This window comes from Sphaerodactylus townsendi, linkage group LG16, assembly GCF_021028975.2.
Source record: "Sphaerodactylus townsendi isolate TG3544 linkage group LG16, MPM_Stown_v2.3, whole genome shotgun sequence".
In the NCBI taxonomy this organism is placed as follows: Eukaryota; Metazoa; Chordata; class Lepidosauria; order Squamata; family Sphaerodactylidae; genus Sphaerodactylus; species Sphaerodactylus townsendi.
The window spans coordinates 25,228,469-25,245,244 of record NC_059440.1 but is presented as its reverse complement, the minus strand read 5'-3'; the positions used below and the strand labels follow the sequence as shown (position 1 = coordinate 25,245,244).

At 43.2% G+C, this 16,776-nt stretch overlaps 1 protein-coding gene across 2 annotated transcripts; it reads left to right on the top strand.

The window, feature by feature from the left end:
• The first annotated feature begins 238 nt into the window (after nt 1-238).
• On the top strand, nt 239-2,309 carry LOC125445748 (actin-1-like). Of its 2 annotated transcripts, XM_048519061.1 has the most exons (2): nt 239-260; nt 1,222-2,309. In XM_048519061.1, exon 2 carries the CDS (start codon nt 1,332-1,334, stop codon nt 2,307-2,309), a length of 978 nt encoding a protein of 325 aa, XP_048375018.1. In that variant the 5' UTR covers nt 239-260; nt 1,222-1,331. The 2 variants fall into 2 exon arrangements, with proteins under 2 accessions (XP_048375018.1, XP_048375017.1); XM_048519060.1 differs by lacking the exon at nt 239-260 and having other exon boundaries at nt 1,191-2,309.
• Nucleotides 2,310-16,776: the final 14,467 nt, after the last annotated feature.

Below are 16,776 nucleotides of genomic sequence, written 5' to 3'. Positions count from 1 at the left end.
ATCATGGCCTTTTCCACACACAGCACTTCCTCCATTTTGAAGATGTTTTTAGTTCCATTGTTTACCTAGAAGTATGTCCACACTCCCTTCCTCAAAACGTCTTCCGGCTGCCATAATTCCCCCCCCCCAATTTTTCCACACATGCACTGCAGCCCTGCTATATATCTTTGGTGATTCAATAGTCCATAAAAACTGGGGGGGGGGGGGGGGGAAGCAAACAAAAACAGGAAAAATTAAGAGGAAAGAAGAAGAGGATTCAGGTTGGGGACCAAAAAAATGGTGGAACAAGTACTGAAGGGGAAGTTTGGTGACCGCACAAGGGATCATGGAAAAGTACCCTCCATTTTGGCAGGAAAGAACATTTCAATATGATTGCACTGTGAGGAAAGCCAGCTCAGAAATATTTCAACCAGAAATGGTTCTATCAAAGGGCCAAAAACGTTTCCACAACCAACAGAGCGGAACTCCACTGTGGAAACATTTCATTATCATCCTGGAAATGCTGTAAGTGACTTGTGTGGAAAAGACTCCCTATAGGCTGAACAACAAGGAGAAGGAGAACGCAAGCTTTGTGGTTACTCCTTTCTAAACTTGCGTGACATTTCACTGTGGACGTCAGGATGGTTCAGCTTCTCTTCTTTGATAGGCCCTTCTCAGACTGAATTCATCTTTTTGATATCCAAACACTGCTGATATAATCTTAGGTCCCTTCCGCACATGCAAAATAATGCATTTTCAAACCACTTTCACAACTGTTTGCAAGTGGATTTTGCTATTCCGCACAGCTTCAAAGAGCACTGAAAGCAGTTTGAAAGTGCATTATTCTGCATGTGCGGAATGAGCCTTAGAAGAAAATATGCCTCACTTCCTTGTATCTGTTCTTCCCAATTTCTTGGAGACCCTTCCGGATGACCGTCAGTCTTCACTTTTCAGCAGTGTGCTCTGGACTTCAGTTCGTGAAGATCATCTTCCAACCGACTCCTACTTTCTTGAAGGGGGAATCTGTTTCCTGAAACATAGGCAACACGTTCAAAGATCTAAAAAGATTCACTAGAATAACAAATATCGCCGTTTGTGATGCGAAGAAATCTAGAACGTTGACACTGTAACATTCTGCCAGAACACTAAGATAGGAAGTGGGTGAGGAGAAAAACCCCACCTTTCTTTTTTCTTTTTCTGTTTGCCCTGGAATGTCTCATCACAGAGTCCCAGATCTCCCAGCTGTCATTATTGACAATGGATCAGGGTTGTGTAAAGCTGGATTGTCTGGAGAGCAGGAACCACGGACCATTGTTGGTACCGTGATCGGCTATCCAAAGTCTAAATCCATTATGTTTGGGCCTGTTCAGAGGGAATATTATGTTGGTGAAGAAGCGCAAGCCAAGAGGGGTGTTTTATCTTTTAAATACCCTGTGGAACATGGGGTGGTTACATCCTGGGATGACATGGAGAAGATCTGGAGGCACATATACAGGCATGAGCTCAAGATCAGGGCCAGAGATAGACCTGTGCTGCTAACAGAGGCCCCGCTAAACCCTGCACCAAACCGAGAAAGAATGACAGAGATCATGTTTGAGCGTTTCCGGGTGCCTGCCCTGTTTGTAGGCCTGCAAGCTCTGCTGGCTCTCTATGCTTCAGCTCGCACAACGGGCTTAGTCCTAGATAGTGGGGACGGGGTCACCATGACAGTCCCTGTCTATAAAGGCCATTGTCTGCTTCACGGCATTTCAAGGATGAATTTTGCAGGCCGGGATATGACCAAATATTTAGCAACACTTCTCTTGGAGAGTGGGCACATCTTTTCAAGTTCAGCTGAGAAGGAGATCGTGAAGAACATCAAGGAAAGCATGTGCTACGTTGCTCTGGACCCTAGCCAGGAGAAAGGATCAGCCTATAAATACATTCTCCCCGACGGGAACGCTGTCAAGATTAGTGACCAACTTCACAGAACTCCAGAGTCCCTTTTCAGCCCCACTGACGCAGGAGTCTCATCACCAGGGATCCATGAAATGATCTTGGATAGTATTTCAAAATGCAACGGGAGCATCCAGAAGAACATCTGGAACAACGTGTTCTTGGCAGGAGGGTCTACTCTCTTTCCTGGCCTAAGTGACAGACTAGTTAAAGAGCTCCAGGCTCTGGCACCCAGGGGCATGCCAGTAAAAGTCACAGCACCAGAGGACAGGATGTATTCTGTCTGGATCGGAGCATCAGTACTCACCAGCTTGGCTTCATTCAAGAGCATGTGGGTGACACAGCAGGAATACAAGGAGGTTGGTCCAACTGTGCTGCAGAAAAAATGCTTCTAATAACCATGAATGACCAACCAGCAAGGCAAAAAAAATGTCAGTCAGAAACGCAGGGGAGTGGCTAATAAACCTTTGGACAAAGCATCAATGTGCTGGATGCAATTTTATAGCATGGTAAGAAAAGATCCCTTGTGGGTCGGTTACAGAAAGAGCTCTTGTTTAATGCATTTTGATGAGCCTGTAAGTTTCTTTATGTATGCTGGGGGGGAAGTGTTGCATGAAACAAGAATAGCAAAATTGTTTGTTTGCCAGGCTTTTAAAATTCTAGAGAGCAAACCACCTTGGCTTCTATGCCCACGGGCGTTGGTTCTTTGCCAGCCGCTGTTAATATCCAAAGGATGTGAAATGGACCAATCGCACAGAATGGGATATGCTGAATCTCCTCTCTCCAAAGAAATGAATGAAATATTCATTGGAAGAATATTTTCAGTGTGTACCAGAAACTGCTTTTTTGGAGCACAGTGGAAACAATGCAAAGCTGTGTGGGACAGCTTGAGAGTCAGGCTTGCCAACCTCCAGGTAGGGCCTGGAAATGTCTCAGAATTACAACTGAGCTGTACTCTACAGAGTTAAGTTCTGCAGGAACAGGCAGCTCCTGGGGGTGTCCCATGTGGCAGTATACCCTTATGAGATTCTTCCCCTCCCAAGTGCCATTTTTTCCTAGGCTCTGCCCCCAAATCTCCAGGAATTTTCTAACCCAGAGTTTGTAACCCTACAAAGAGCTGATTGGCATTCACTGTTTTGCTCAGACAGAGAAGCAGTCCAGAGTTGGAGGTTTTATAACACCAAGTAGAATCCTGTTCCCCTCTTTGTGGCACCTGACAAAGAGAAACTGCAGGGCCTTCTGATGAGGTACTTATTTTGGTGGAAATCAATCTATGAAGAGTAGGCCAGTTGCTACCAGGATACAGAGGAATAACAGCCCTCTTCAGGTTGCAAGAACCGGTTTGTGGAACCTCATTGCACTGTTTTTGCTTGTGCTTTTTGTTTACAATAAAATGTTGATCATACCCTGGGGTCATACATTACTGAAGACAGCCTATCTTTCCTTGCACCACCTGATTTTGACTAAGAGCCAAGGTATGTGTGATATTGGAGTGCCATCATAGAACTCTCCTTGTGCCTAAAAAGAACCAGCCACAACAAATCATGGTATGGACAGAAGACATGGAACTGTGGAAGAAGAGGTACTCTTCTCCCTATGTTACCTCTCCAATTTAAAATAAACTATTGGGTAGCTTTGGGAATGGAAATGGAAAATAGGAGGAGGAGGAGAAGGAGAAGGTGAAGGAGAAGAAGGAGAAGGAGAAGAAGGAGAAGAAGAAGAAGAAGAAGGAGAAGAAAAAGAAGAAAAAGAAGAAGAAAAAGAAGAAAAAGAAAAAAAGAGGTTTGGATTTATAGCCCACCTTTCCTTCCTGTAAGGAGACTCAAGGTGCTTACAAACTCCTTTCCCTTCCTCTCTCCACAACAGACACCTGGTGAGGTAGGTGGGGCTGAGAGAGTTCCAAAGAACTGTGACTAGCCCAAGGTCACCCAACAGGAATGTAGGAGTGCAGAGACACATCTGAGATATCCATATTGTGTTGCACTGTCACAAATGGAAGTGTTACAGCCCCAGCCTCTTTGGCTTGGTGGCTCAGATTATATATCTGAGCCACAGAGAGTTCTTTTCACACTTTCTCATATGCCTGCCTTCATTTTCCACCCTCTTTCTCTGCTTCCTTGCTTCATTCTTACCCCTTACCCTCTGGTGGCTACAACTAGCCCACCAGTCAGCCATCTGGTTGATAGCAAAGTAAAGTTTCTGCCTCTCAGATGTGCAAGCAGACCTGGGCCAAAAAGGGGGTTTCTAACCATCGCTGCTGGGCTGTGCCCTTCAATGAAGTGAAGAGGGAGACTAATGAGAAGAGACGACTCCCATTTGGTAAGTCTTCATTGCCCGGCCACTGGGTGCAGAGGAAAGGTTTTCGGGGCAAGCAGCAAACACGACGACCCCTTCCAGTGGCTTCCCCACCTGCTCCTGCCTGTAAATGTTCAGAATCAACAGAATACACTTTTGGAAAGAGAAAGCTAAGTAACTTGCTGCATCATCTAACCTCAAGGGCTAAGGTGTGCAAGAGAGAGACGTTCCTCTTTCCAGACTGATCAATGTACAGTTTATAGGGCTGTTATGAAATCGGACGCAGCATCTGGCAATCTTTGTTCTCATTCGGTGTGTTTAGCAGGCGGCTGGAAATGTGTAAACAAACGAGGTACAACTGTAGCCAGTTTAAATATTTTACAGCTCAGTGATTTCCACAGGAGAGAGGATTTACAGGAACATAAGGGGGCTTGACTCTTGCTGCCATAATCTAATGCAGAGAAAAATGCAAAACATACCACCTTGGAAATTCGACGACATGGTAGTTTGTCCTTGGAGCTGAAAGAAAAGTAGAACACAATGATGGCAGTTTCTTCTGGGTATCCTGTTTTTAACACCACCCTGCCTCCAAAAAGCTCAGGGTGGTGTACTGATAGGCCAACAGCAAGTTGTAGTTGTTACTTCCAGGGAATCCCCAAAAGTCTGAAAATGCTATGGTTTAATTATGCAGCATCATGCTCCATAATGCACAAAAATAATGGTTTTGACAAAGGCAGTGCGTAAAAATGAGTGATAATTCTCATGTTCATTCGGGACTATATTCTAGTCCGGAAGCATACAGCTTTCTCAATCACTGAACCTCAACTGACCGAATTATCATCTTTATTTGAAACAGGGGCTCATTCCACACATGCAAAATAATGCACTTTCAAACTGCTTTCAGTGCTCTCTGAAGCTGTGCGGAATAGCAAAATCCACTTGCAAACAATTGTGAAAGTGGTTTGAAAACACATTATTTTGCGTGTGCAGAAGGGGCCAGGGTATATATCTGTTTATAATAGCAGGTATAGGAAAGCACCCCTGAAGGCTGACTACAAATACTCAGGCTGATTCCGCATGGGCCAAAAACAGCAGTTTGAAAACGGTGTGAAAATGGTGTAAAAGGGTTTAAAATGGTGTAAAAGGGTTTATACTGTTTTCACACCACTGTTTTTGGCCCATGCGGAATCAGCCTCAGATTAACGTCTGCTGCCAATGAGAGTGTCCTTAGGATACAATCTGGGTTCGAATCTGTTCTCTCTCTCTGGGTGACTTTTGGCTAGTCACCCCCTCAGCCCAGCTTACCTCACAGGTTGTTGTGAGGATAACATTGAGAATGGGAGAACTAGATGTGTTACCCTGAGCCCCTTAATGGAAGGGCAAGATACAAATGGGTTAGAGAGGAACAGAAGGAACAAGGTGACCTTAGCCACCTTGCCTCTCCAGGTTAGGGCAAAAGGGCTTGACGCTTACCTACCCCGTTATGACCCTTGGAACGCACAGTGGTTTTGCTGTGTGGAATGCCAATTCTTCCCGCCACCTTCTGCCACCGTGGTTTCATTAAGCAGTTCTGTGCTAGAACTACACACATATATATTTAATTTGGAAACATTTCACCCCACACACACGTACACACCGCACGCAGTCACTTTGCTTCACTGAGATTCATTAGTCTTTCACTCCCACCCGCCCAGATGTGTAAGTGGATACTTCTCCGTTACGCAACATCAGGGTTCCACCGTAATGAAAAGCCATGGAGGCCTCCAAGAAAAACAGTGTTTTGAACTTGGATGTGTAAAAAAATCATATTCAATAATAATAATTTTTTTAAGAAAACCACCAGTCATTTCCCTTTGAGGGAATGTTAGTAAGGTTTCCAGTCAATGCAGGCTTCTACAAAGCTGAATTTTAGACCTACAGCCCAATCTTCAGCCCAAGGCGGCCAAGGACGCCACAGCTGCAGTGCCATCCTATCACCTCTAGAGGGCTTTTCAGACCAGGGCGCAACTGCCTGCAAACCTGGAAGCTGATTAACATAGGCTCCACTTCTGGGAATGTCCCCCACCATTCTGACATCCAATCAGATGCCAGCACAGCTACACAGTGGCCCAGACTTTCAGGTGTTACCATGGTGCAGCTGAGGGGCGGCCAACCGCTGGTTCCTTTGCCTACTCCCCAGGCCAGGATGCCTCTTGTTCAGGCAGAGGGGGCAAACTCACCAGCGCAGCCTTGCCCCACCTCCATGACACAATTGCCTCCCCCAGTAGGATTGGGCCATTAGTCATAGTGCAAAATGAAATTGTGGGATACAGTTGGCAAGTAACATTATGGACTGTACCATTTCAGTCTGTAAGTAACAGTCTATAAGTAAGTGTCTCACTCTGGCTCCTTCCGCACATGCAGAATAATGCACTTTCGATCCACTTTCAATGCACTTTGCAGCTGGATTTTACCATGAATAGCAAATATCCACTTGAAAACAAATGTGAAAGTGGATTGAAAGCGCACTATTCTGCATGTGCAGAAGGGGCCTCTCTCTTTCTCTTTTTTAAACAATAGAGCTAATTCCTAGAGAGGACTGGGGTCACATCAAGGTGTAATGTCACGTCATTGCTGACAGTGCCTCAACCACCTAGTCTTTTGCTGGTTAGGAAGTATACATGGATACTCTATGCCAAAGAACCCATAAAAATGTACTGCCATATCTCTGCCTAATATGTGAGGGACAGCTAGTTTTCCAAATACACTGAGTTTTTAAAACAGGAGACCATCTAAAGCCCTTCTAGTTTCTGAAGTGGTTGCAAGGACCTCACAACCCCTCTGGCTGTGCATTTAACTTAGAAACCTTTTTTCTCATTTCTGGACATTTCCCTAAAATTCCATAAGGAAGACTAAAGCTTTTTCCTCAACATCTTCACGATCATCTCGCATATCCCGAGCCAAGCGGATCCAGAAGGCACGGCAGTTGATTGGAACCATCCTTTCCAAATTGTAAATCTTGGCATCCTCTTATGATCCTGATTTTGGCAACATTTGCTGTACATATAATCTGTTTCTGTTTGACGGTTGCTTACAATTTTCAACAGCATGATCATCCCCAGTACATTTTTCAGTTACAGATTCTGCAGATAGTCCATTTATTTGGGGAACCTCAGGAGATAACCTGGTGGTGGGTTACAGTGGGATAGAAATATAAAAAAATAAATAAATAATACATTTATTTATTTGCAAATGGCAAGCAGTAGCTTTGAAAGCTCAAACAATTTATTTAACATTCATAAATGTTTCTAAATTTTCTGATCCCCAAGGCATATGTAGCCCAGCACTGTGATTATGGACCCATGGTGGCTACCTAGTCTACTGAAATGCCAAATTCCATTAACTGTGCAGCTGCAAATCTTGAAATGCTGCTCATTTTGAATTGTGATTCTTTTGGTGGCGCATCTCAAGAGAAAACGTGCAGGATTCTTTTTGGCTGCTTGACTGGAGAGAAAATATGCAGGATAAATCCAATTTTCAAATGATCTGGCAACCAATATCAAGTCAATTTAAGACATAGTATTCCCTATTACTATAAATGGGTAAGAACATTGGGTGATGAACAAGGCTGACAGGAAGTGATTCCTTTAACTGTGGTGTTGGAAGAGTGTCATGGATGTTATAGACTGCCAAAAAAAATAAAATGAGTTCTAGATCCAAAAAAGCCTGAACTCTTCCTAGAAGCTAAAATTACTAAAATGTCTAAACTGAGACTCTCACAACATGTACGTTTTATGAGAAGACAAGACTCACTGGAAATGATGCTTATCTTTGGAAATTTTGAAGACAGCAGAGAAAGAGAAGAGGAGGCGTTTGGATTTGTACCCCACCTTTCTCTCTTGTAAGGAGACTCAACGTGACTTACAAGATCCTTTTCCCCTCCTCTCCTCACAACAGACACCTTGTGAAGTAGGTGGAGCAGAGAGAGGTCCGAAGAACTGTGACTAGCCCAAGGTCACCCAGCAGGAATGCAGGAATACGCAAACACATCTGGTTCAACATGAGATGACACAACAGAGGATGACACAGCATGAGATGGATTCAGATGGAAGCCAAGGCCCTCAGGTTGCAAACCCCGAGCAAGTCTGTTCATGATGAGACATTTTAAAGGGCACTGATTCATAGGGTTGCCATGAGTCAGGAGTGACTTGAGGGCACTTAACTCAGTCATATACCATAATAGCAACTGAGGAATTTTTTAACCCTTGATAATAAAAACCCTCCAGTGGCATGATGAAGAAAAGAAATTGCAGGAAAAATGGTGACTCAGAGAAGACAGTGCGTGGAAATCCCATATGAATGCTATATCACCAGTGGAAACTGCTGTGCATTTATGATAGTTATGAATGCAGATAAGAGAAAGGAGCAGCAGCAGAGTAGTGGTTAAGAGCAGGTGCATTCTAATCTGGAGGAACCGGGTTTGATTCCCCGCTCTGCTGCTTGAGCTGTGGAGGCTTATCTGGGGAATTCAGATTAGCCTGTGCACTCCCACACACGCCAGCTGGATGACCTTGGGCTAGTCACAGTTCTTCTGAGCTCTCTCAGCCCCACCTACCTCACAGGGTGTTTGTTGTGAGGGGGGGGAGGGCAAGGAGATTGTAAGCCCCTTTGAGTCTCCTGCAGGAGAGAAAGGGGGGGATAAAAATCCAAACTCCTCCTCTTCTTCTTCTTCTTCTTCTTCTTCTTCTTCTTCTTCTTCTTCTTCTTCTTCTTCTTCTTCTTCTTCTTCTTCTTCTTCTTCTTCTTCTTCTTCTTCCCTGTAGATTCAGTCTGTGTCATGAAGGTCATTCTTTTCAGTGGATTTATATTTCAACTCTACATTATTTCTTACTTCTCTTTGGCCTTCTTCCATACCCACCGTGTTGGTGTCTGTTTAGTAAACTTGAATCTCTTCAGTTAAAAAAAAACTCCTGAAGAATACAATGTCATATTGTGTATCAGTTGTTCAGGGATGTCTCACAACAAAATCTGTCCAGATTTTGCCTTATGTTTTATTTTTTTGGCTTCTGGAAACAGAGAGCAGGGATGGGAATGATTTTTGAAAGTGCTTTTTGGCACTGGTGCATCTGAGCAAAAGTACAGTTCTTTGTTTTTTAAGCATGGTTTGTCCACTAAAAACTAAAAATGTTTAGCCTTTCTTGCTTCCTTTAAACCAAAATGTGCCAAAAAAAATCTTTCCCCGGGGGTGTTTTAGTTGTATAAGCATAATATCCACCGCTCTTACCATTCTATAATATTTGGAATGGGGTTCCATTTTTAAGGAGATGAAATGTTTTAAAATAATGTTATGCGATTTTATTTTGGAAACTTCAGCAGAGTATTAAATGTGGTTTTTCAAATCCAAAAATACATATACATTTTTCTGACACCGTCACATAAAATTCACAAAGTAACTGAAGTTATATGTTGAGGAAGGGTAAGTATTCGAGCTCCAACCACAACATGCCAAATGATGAATATTATTTGTATGTTTTGTTAACATTAAAAGTCCCATTAATATTTTCATTGACATAGTAAGATAATAAAAATTTTAAAATAAACTCTGATCCAAACAGACTTATTTGCGACGTATTAGGCTTCCCCCCCCCCCCTTTATTTACAATATACTGAGCTGGATTGTCTATGGCCCCTTCCGCACATGCAAAATAATGCGTTTTCAAACCACTTTCACAACTGTTCGCAAGTGGGTTTTGCTATTCCGCACAGCTTCAAAGAGCACTGAAAGCAGTTTGAAAGTGCATTATTCTGCATGTGAGGAATGAGCCTATGTGTCTGGAGGACCAGGTTTGATTCCTCACTCCTCCACTTGAGCAGCACAGTCTTATCTGGTAAACTAGATTTGTTTCCTCACTCCTACATTCCTGCTGGGTGACCTTGGGCCAGTCACAGTTCTCTCAGCAATCTCTCAGCCCCACCTACCTTACAAGGGGCTTATTGTGGAAAGAGGAAGGGAAAAGGAGTTTGTGAGCCCCTTCGAGTCTCCTTACAGGAGAGAAAAAAAAGGGGGGGGGTATAAATCCATTTTTTTTTAATCGTCATCTATTAGTTCAAGAAGCAGCCATAAGCAAGTCATTCTATCCACCTTACAGGGCTATTGTAAGGATTATCAGCAAAATAATTAATGTGTGTAAATCTGTTTGAACAATGAAAGCACCATACGTATGTTCAGCATTATTTAGCATCTTATTTTATCGAGTGATAACAGAAAATGTTGCACCAGAAGAAGTGTTTGTTTGTCCCTGATTCACCCCCATCTAGCGGGTGATGCCTCTTCTAGAATGGTGCTTGCAATTTGTAGATTCTAAATTTTTTTTTTATTAAAATAATAGATAATTCTTTCTCTTCATATATGTGGGGCATTCAATGAAAATATTTTAATCGATTAGTGTAATGAGCCATCAAGTAAATGTTGTAACCTTTGAAAAGCTTCGGGCATCACACGCGTCACTTTTCTCTCTCTCTCCAGTAGCTCCAAAAGGCCCTCCATGACATTATACCCTAATATCTTTATTTTTAACCGCCAAGCGGGAATTCCCTCACTCTTGGCCTCTTCCAGCTGGCACCGTTTGCACGCTGGAGCTCTAACATCAGTCCTGCCTGTAACATTTCCAGCACTTTCAGGGACGGGTTACACAAAATCAAAACAGCTCTTTCCTCAGTGGGGATTGCGCAGCTGCTGATATAGCTAATATCTACCAAGTATTTGGGAAGAATTCACTCCATTCCAGGCCCATTTGTGCTTCTGTTGTGTACCATGGAGGTGTAAATTCTCGCAGCCAGATTTTGTGCCTTGTGGCTTGCAACTGGGCTCCACAGAGTTACTTCCAAGACTTACTTCCAAGTAAATGCGCAAACTGTTGTGAACTGTGGAACATCACTTCTGAGCCTCCAGTCCAATAAAGTGCTCTCTTTGATTTGATACAGCTTTATCAAATCCAAACAGTAACTTTGCGGGTGTGTGTATGAAGTACTGTCAAATTGCAGCCAATTTTTAGCAATCCCAGCAAGAGGCCTTCAAGGCAAGTGAGAAGCAAAGGTAAAAACAGACCCCAGAAAGAAAAGGTGTATTTGGGAGTAAAGGTCTCCAAACAAAGAATAATATACCCACTCGTCAGCTACCAGAGGCATATCTAAGGAAAATGTAGGCCAGTGCGAAATCTGAGTTTTCCACCCCCAACTCCCCATATGGGCAGCTGCCCTCCCCCACCACGATCAAACAACTTTTTTTGCACTTGTCTTGAAGTCAGAGATGGGGGGAAGGAGAAGGGTGTGGGGGCGATTTTCCAGGGGCCCCCCGTAACTAAATGGCCACACCCCGGGGGCCTTTGACCCCATACGTCCCCCTGGGCAGTACATCCCTGCCAGCTACTTATGTCTGTCTCCAGCCTGACAACAATATGATGTCATGGAATCTTCATAAACACTCTACATTCTTAGGGAATAACTGGCTCTGTGTGAGAGAGAAAGAGAGAGGAAGGAAGTTACTGGAGTTACAGGTAGTTCCAAAATGATCTGATTTATGGGATCAGAATTTGGAATCTGTGAGCTCAGAAGGAAATGGTTATAGAATTTGTTTCTCTCTTCAGGGATAACATGTATTCAGATTTAGCCTGCAATTCTGTGTGCTCTTTTTTGGCATATGTTTGACTTTTGGGAACAGGGAAATTGAGGAAAGAGTATAAGAAAGAATACAGCTGCTTTTTTTGTGTGGAATTCATTGTTTGATTCATTCATGATGCTTCTTAGAAAAGTCCTTATTCACATTCCCTTTGAAGCTCAGTTGGCCTTAAAGCCCAGTTCTCTATGGAAAATAGGTTCACCATTAAGTTTAGTATCAAAGAAAATCCTTGTCTTATTTATGAGTCTTATTAGAAGTAAGGCAGGAGAGATCTCCACCCTTATTAGAAGTAAGGCAGGAGAGATCTCCACCCTTAGAAGTAAGGTATGAACATTTCCTCCACTTATAAAACAGGATAAGGGAGGGTTGTTCTTTCTTTTTTGAACCCAAGTGCACTTCACAAAAGCATGCAATATTATGTTTTACCTTCCCAACAAGCAATCTATATTGTTATCAGTGATGGAATTCACACTGGTTTGGATAATGAAGTTTATGACATTGATTTTTAGGGAGGCCCTGATGTCATAGAAGGGCAGGACAATCAGAAGGCTGTCTCCTATTGGCTGAGCAGATCCAGATGAGTAGTAGGGCAGAAAGAAGAACAATAGGTTATAAAGAATAGAGAAGGCCAGGAATAGAAAATAAGGAGATTTTCAGTGCAGTCCTCCTCAGCAGTTACACCCTAATAAACCCTCTGCAAATGAATAATCATCTGTGTTCTCTGCCTCCTTCACCTCTGTTTTATTCATGTATCAGAGAAAGAGTTAGTGGCTTGAGTTCCTGATCATTTTATTCCCACCTCTTAAACCAAACTGAGTTTTGATTCATTTGCAGTCCTTCTTTACGCCTTGCCAGTAAAGTTGTGGCAGATAATATACTTTCCAAATGACACCCTTGGCCACCTGGAAAATAAGAAATATCCGTAATGCTTCTGGGACAAAAAACAGTGGATTAATATCTCCTGTCCTCTGAAAATCTAGAGTCTTTTGTTGATTTTTGTTCCCCCCATTGGCTCTGATTCTGGGTGGTTCAGGAGCTGAAGATTTATTTTTTAAAAAACAGCTTAATAATCATTTTATTAAAAACTACATTCTTATGCACGAATGCCATTCCGCTTGCAATTACAGCCCCAACTGAGCCGGTTCAATACCCGCCAATATTGCAAAGATCCATTTCCGACATGAGATGAGAGACTCTTTAGATTTAAGTCACTTAAAAAATGGTCATATGGGTGAGCTCACTCAATTACTTTTTAGAAACTTCCCAGTTCACTCTATTTAACTTTATGCTTTAGGGAAATGGAATTTCTTGTCCTGCTTCCTCCCTCAATAAAAGAATGAAACTGATGCAGAATGGCAAACTGAAAAACGGGAGGGGTTGGCTGAAGTGAAACAAACTGAGCTGAGCTCAGTAAAAGGAATTCCATGCAGGAGCATTTGCAAATGTGGATAATGCATTGCTGTAGGAAATAAATATCCAAAACAGGTGAGTTTTGTGCTTATCCAAGCCTTCCATTGAATTTCGCAGTGAGTGGATTCCTGCAGGGGTGTACAACCCCCATCTCACACACATACCCTAAAACTCACACGTACCCTAAAACTCTGATTGGCACACCACATTTTCTTACAGTTTAAATTTTTTTTTTAATTATGTTATTTCAAAAAGGAGAGGTTATTTTTAGAATAAGAAATTGATTGTTTTCTGAAAAATAACAGAAACAGTGTCACCCATCCAAAAGTGCTTGTGTGCTAAATTCCACCTACCTGGTTAGGAGGGTGGGGCATGGCTTTAGAGAAGGGATTCATATCTGCTTGGCATGCAGAAGATGTCAGATCCTGGTTCAATCCCCAGACTCTATAGCTAAAAAGGATGATATAGATCATTTCTGCATGGTCCAAATATCCTGGGTTGAGCAAGGGAAATATCCTGGGTTGGCCAAGAAGTTTGCATGGTTCCTGGTCCTAAAGTGGGTTCAGTTGTTCACTAGGTGACCTTGTGCATGTGTGGATATGCTTGCGATGTAAATACAAAAGACCCAGGCTTGTGCGAAAAAAAATGGAGTATTTCCTCCCGGTCTTTGCTCGATTCCTTCACAGAAACGGGCAGCCACGCAGAGGGATAAAATAGACCCGGATTGAAAGATACCAATTGTAACCCGGTATAATTGTGCCATGCGGAAATGGCCATAGTAGGTGATGTGAAAGACTTTGCTCTGAGAGCCTGGGAAGTTGCTGCCAATCAGAATAGACAATACTGACCTGATAAACCAATGTCCTGAGTCTTTATAAGGCCAATTTATGTTTTTGTTAGTGTAGAGTGGAGGCTATAAGTCACAGGTGTCAAACTCACAGCCCTCCAGATGTTATGGACTACAGTTTCCGTCATCCCCTGTCAGCATGATGCTGGCAGGGGATAATTGGAACTGTAGTCCATAACATCTGGAGGGCCACAAGTTTGACACCTATGCAAGAGAACAACTGTTTTGCATACAGAAGATCACAAATTCAGTAGTCGGGGATGTGGAAGGTACAACCTGAGACACCAGAGATCCACAGCTGACCAAAGTAGACAAAATTGATCTTAGGAGATTATACTTTGTCATGATCTATGTGAGACTATCCACTTATTTTCACAGTCACAATCATTTTGATCATGTTAAACTGTCCGGTAAAAATAAACCTTTAAGCGGTATTATCATGGATTGTATAGCTAGGAGTTAGGAGACAGGGAGGTCAACCTATCCCATGAGTGCCTAGGATCATGGACTACATATGGATTCCACTATCAAAGTAACCCCTACCAGCATGGCCAATTGGCCATGCTGGCAGGGGCTGATGGGAATTGTAGTCCATGAACATCTAGAGCACCATAGGTTGGCCACCCCTGGGCTAGGAACTTAACGTAGGAACGGGTTACTTGGAAAAGTTTTCAGTTCAGGCAAGTTCTTCATCATTAGCGGAGGAAATCTTCTGAACAACATTGTGTTGTGACAAACTGCTAGTTCGGCATGTGTGTTTCCAATGCTAATCATTTTATAGACCCTTAATGCCAAAACTGTGCATGATGCAAAGATCCATGAATTGATCTTCAATATACAAATGAACCTGTTAGGCAGTGTTATGGAAGAGGGCACTAAGACTGGAAAGTGGAGGGTACTTCTCTAGGTGCTTCTCTGATCAATACTGACTTCCCTACCCTTCACCCCGCAGCTGCGATTAGCCCTCGGAAAGGATGGGAAATGGTTTCTGTTGCTCCAATCCTTTCCCCTGTTGAGACTTAAAGCTACCTATTAATTTTATTGGTTTTTGCCTTCTTGTTCTCTTTTCTAAAAGATTCGCTTGGAAATATAGCAGGCCTTTTCTAAAGAGGGAGACTCTCGTCCTGGGTTCCTTCCTTATGAGAAATTCACTAGATGGGCTTTCATAGAGTCACTTCTCATGTTGTACTGAAGTGTGGGAGGGCTTGAGGAAAATGGGAAACGCAAGCCAATCCCATTTCAATTTATCACATCGCCTAACCTGTGCAATCTACAGAGTTGTATGTCCTGGTAGCTTCGGGGAGAGCCAGCTAGGCTGAAAAGCGGAATACAAATATTTTAGTAAATGGTCAGTGATAAGTAGCTACCAAAGCATTATACATATAAATTATATATAAATGTCTTATTGAATGCCACTTTCCATAACATCGATCACTGTCGAGGATGATACATCATGATGAAACTGGCTATAGCTGGCCGGGACTCAGCATTTAAAAGCAACTCTTCTCTGCCTAACCCGGCTGGAGCAAAGCAGCCCTCCCTGAGGTATCCCCTTAGCTGAACATGATTGATTGCAGCTTCTTTAAAGTCACGTCTAAGAGTGCTTGGCCTCAGGGCTTTCCTGAGGTTTTGCCCTTTCCTCGCTGGCTGCCCAGTCTCTCAACACACAGATTGCTCCTCCATAGCAGGGGGAAAAAATGATTTGTTTTCAACTAAAGAGAGGCTTTGACCCGGGCTGATTAAAGGGGGGGGGGGGTCGAGAGAGAAAAGCTGAACCTGCCCCCAACTCCGAAGGCTCTGTCTAGATAATCTACGTGGGGTGACAGAAAGCGCTTGACTGACAAGTGAAATCATCACCAGGGAGGGGGCTCGTAATATGAACAGACTCTAATGGTTGATTTGTTGGTTGTGGGGCAGATCCAGTGGTGGGATTCAGCCGGTTCACACCACTTCTGCAGAACCGGTTGTTAAAATGGTGCTTGTAAACAACCAATTGTTAAATTATTTGAATCCCATCATCGGAACCGGTTGTTAAATTATTTCAATCCCACCACTGGGCAGATCCACTACTGCGATTCTGATTTCAGGACTGTTGAGCAGAGGACCTTGTGCCTAGAATTCTGAATGAGAATAAGTAGGTTGCTAAATATGGAAATGGGTCTGAGAGGAGGGCAAGGCTTGGTGTAATGGCTCTGATATTGCGGTGACATTGATGGCTGCCCGAAGCAGGAGAGAATGAGAGTCTTCTTTTTAATATTGTTCAGCATTTTGCAACTTCCTTCAGTCCCACTAAATGGAACAGGAGAAGGAAGATGTGTAAATGAACAGTATGACTAGTCTGCACTTCCTAGAGAGAATTGGGATAGGGAGGCTGCTCTTTCCTAGCAATAGGTGAGGGAAAACAGCTAGTGTGGATAGAAGGCCACGTAGTGTGGTGGTTAAGGGCAGCAAACTCCAAGGCCTGTTCCGCATGTGCAGAATAATGCACTTTCAATCCACTTTCACAATTGTTTGCAAGTGGATTTTGCTGTTCCGCACAACACAGTCCAGCAGCAAAGTGGACTGAAAGTGCATTATTACACATGTGTGGAAGGGGCTTAATCTGATGAACTGGGTTCCATTCCCCACTCCTCCACAGGAAGCTTGCAGGATG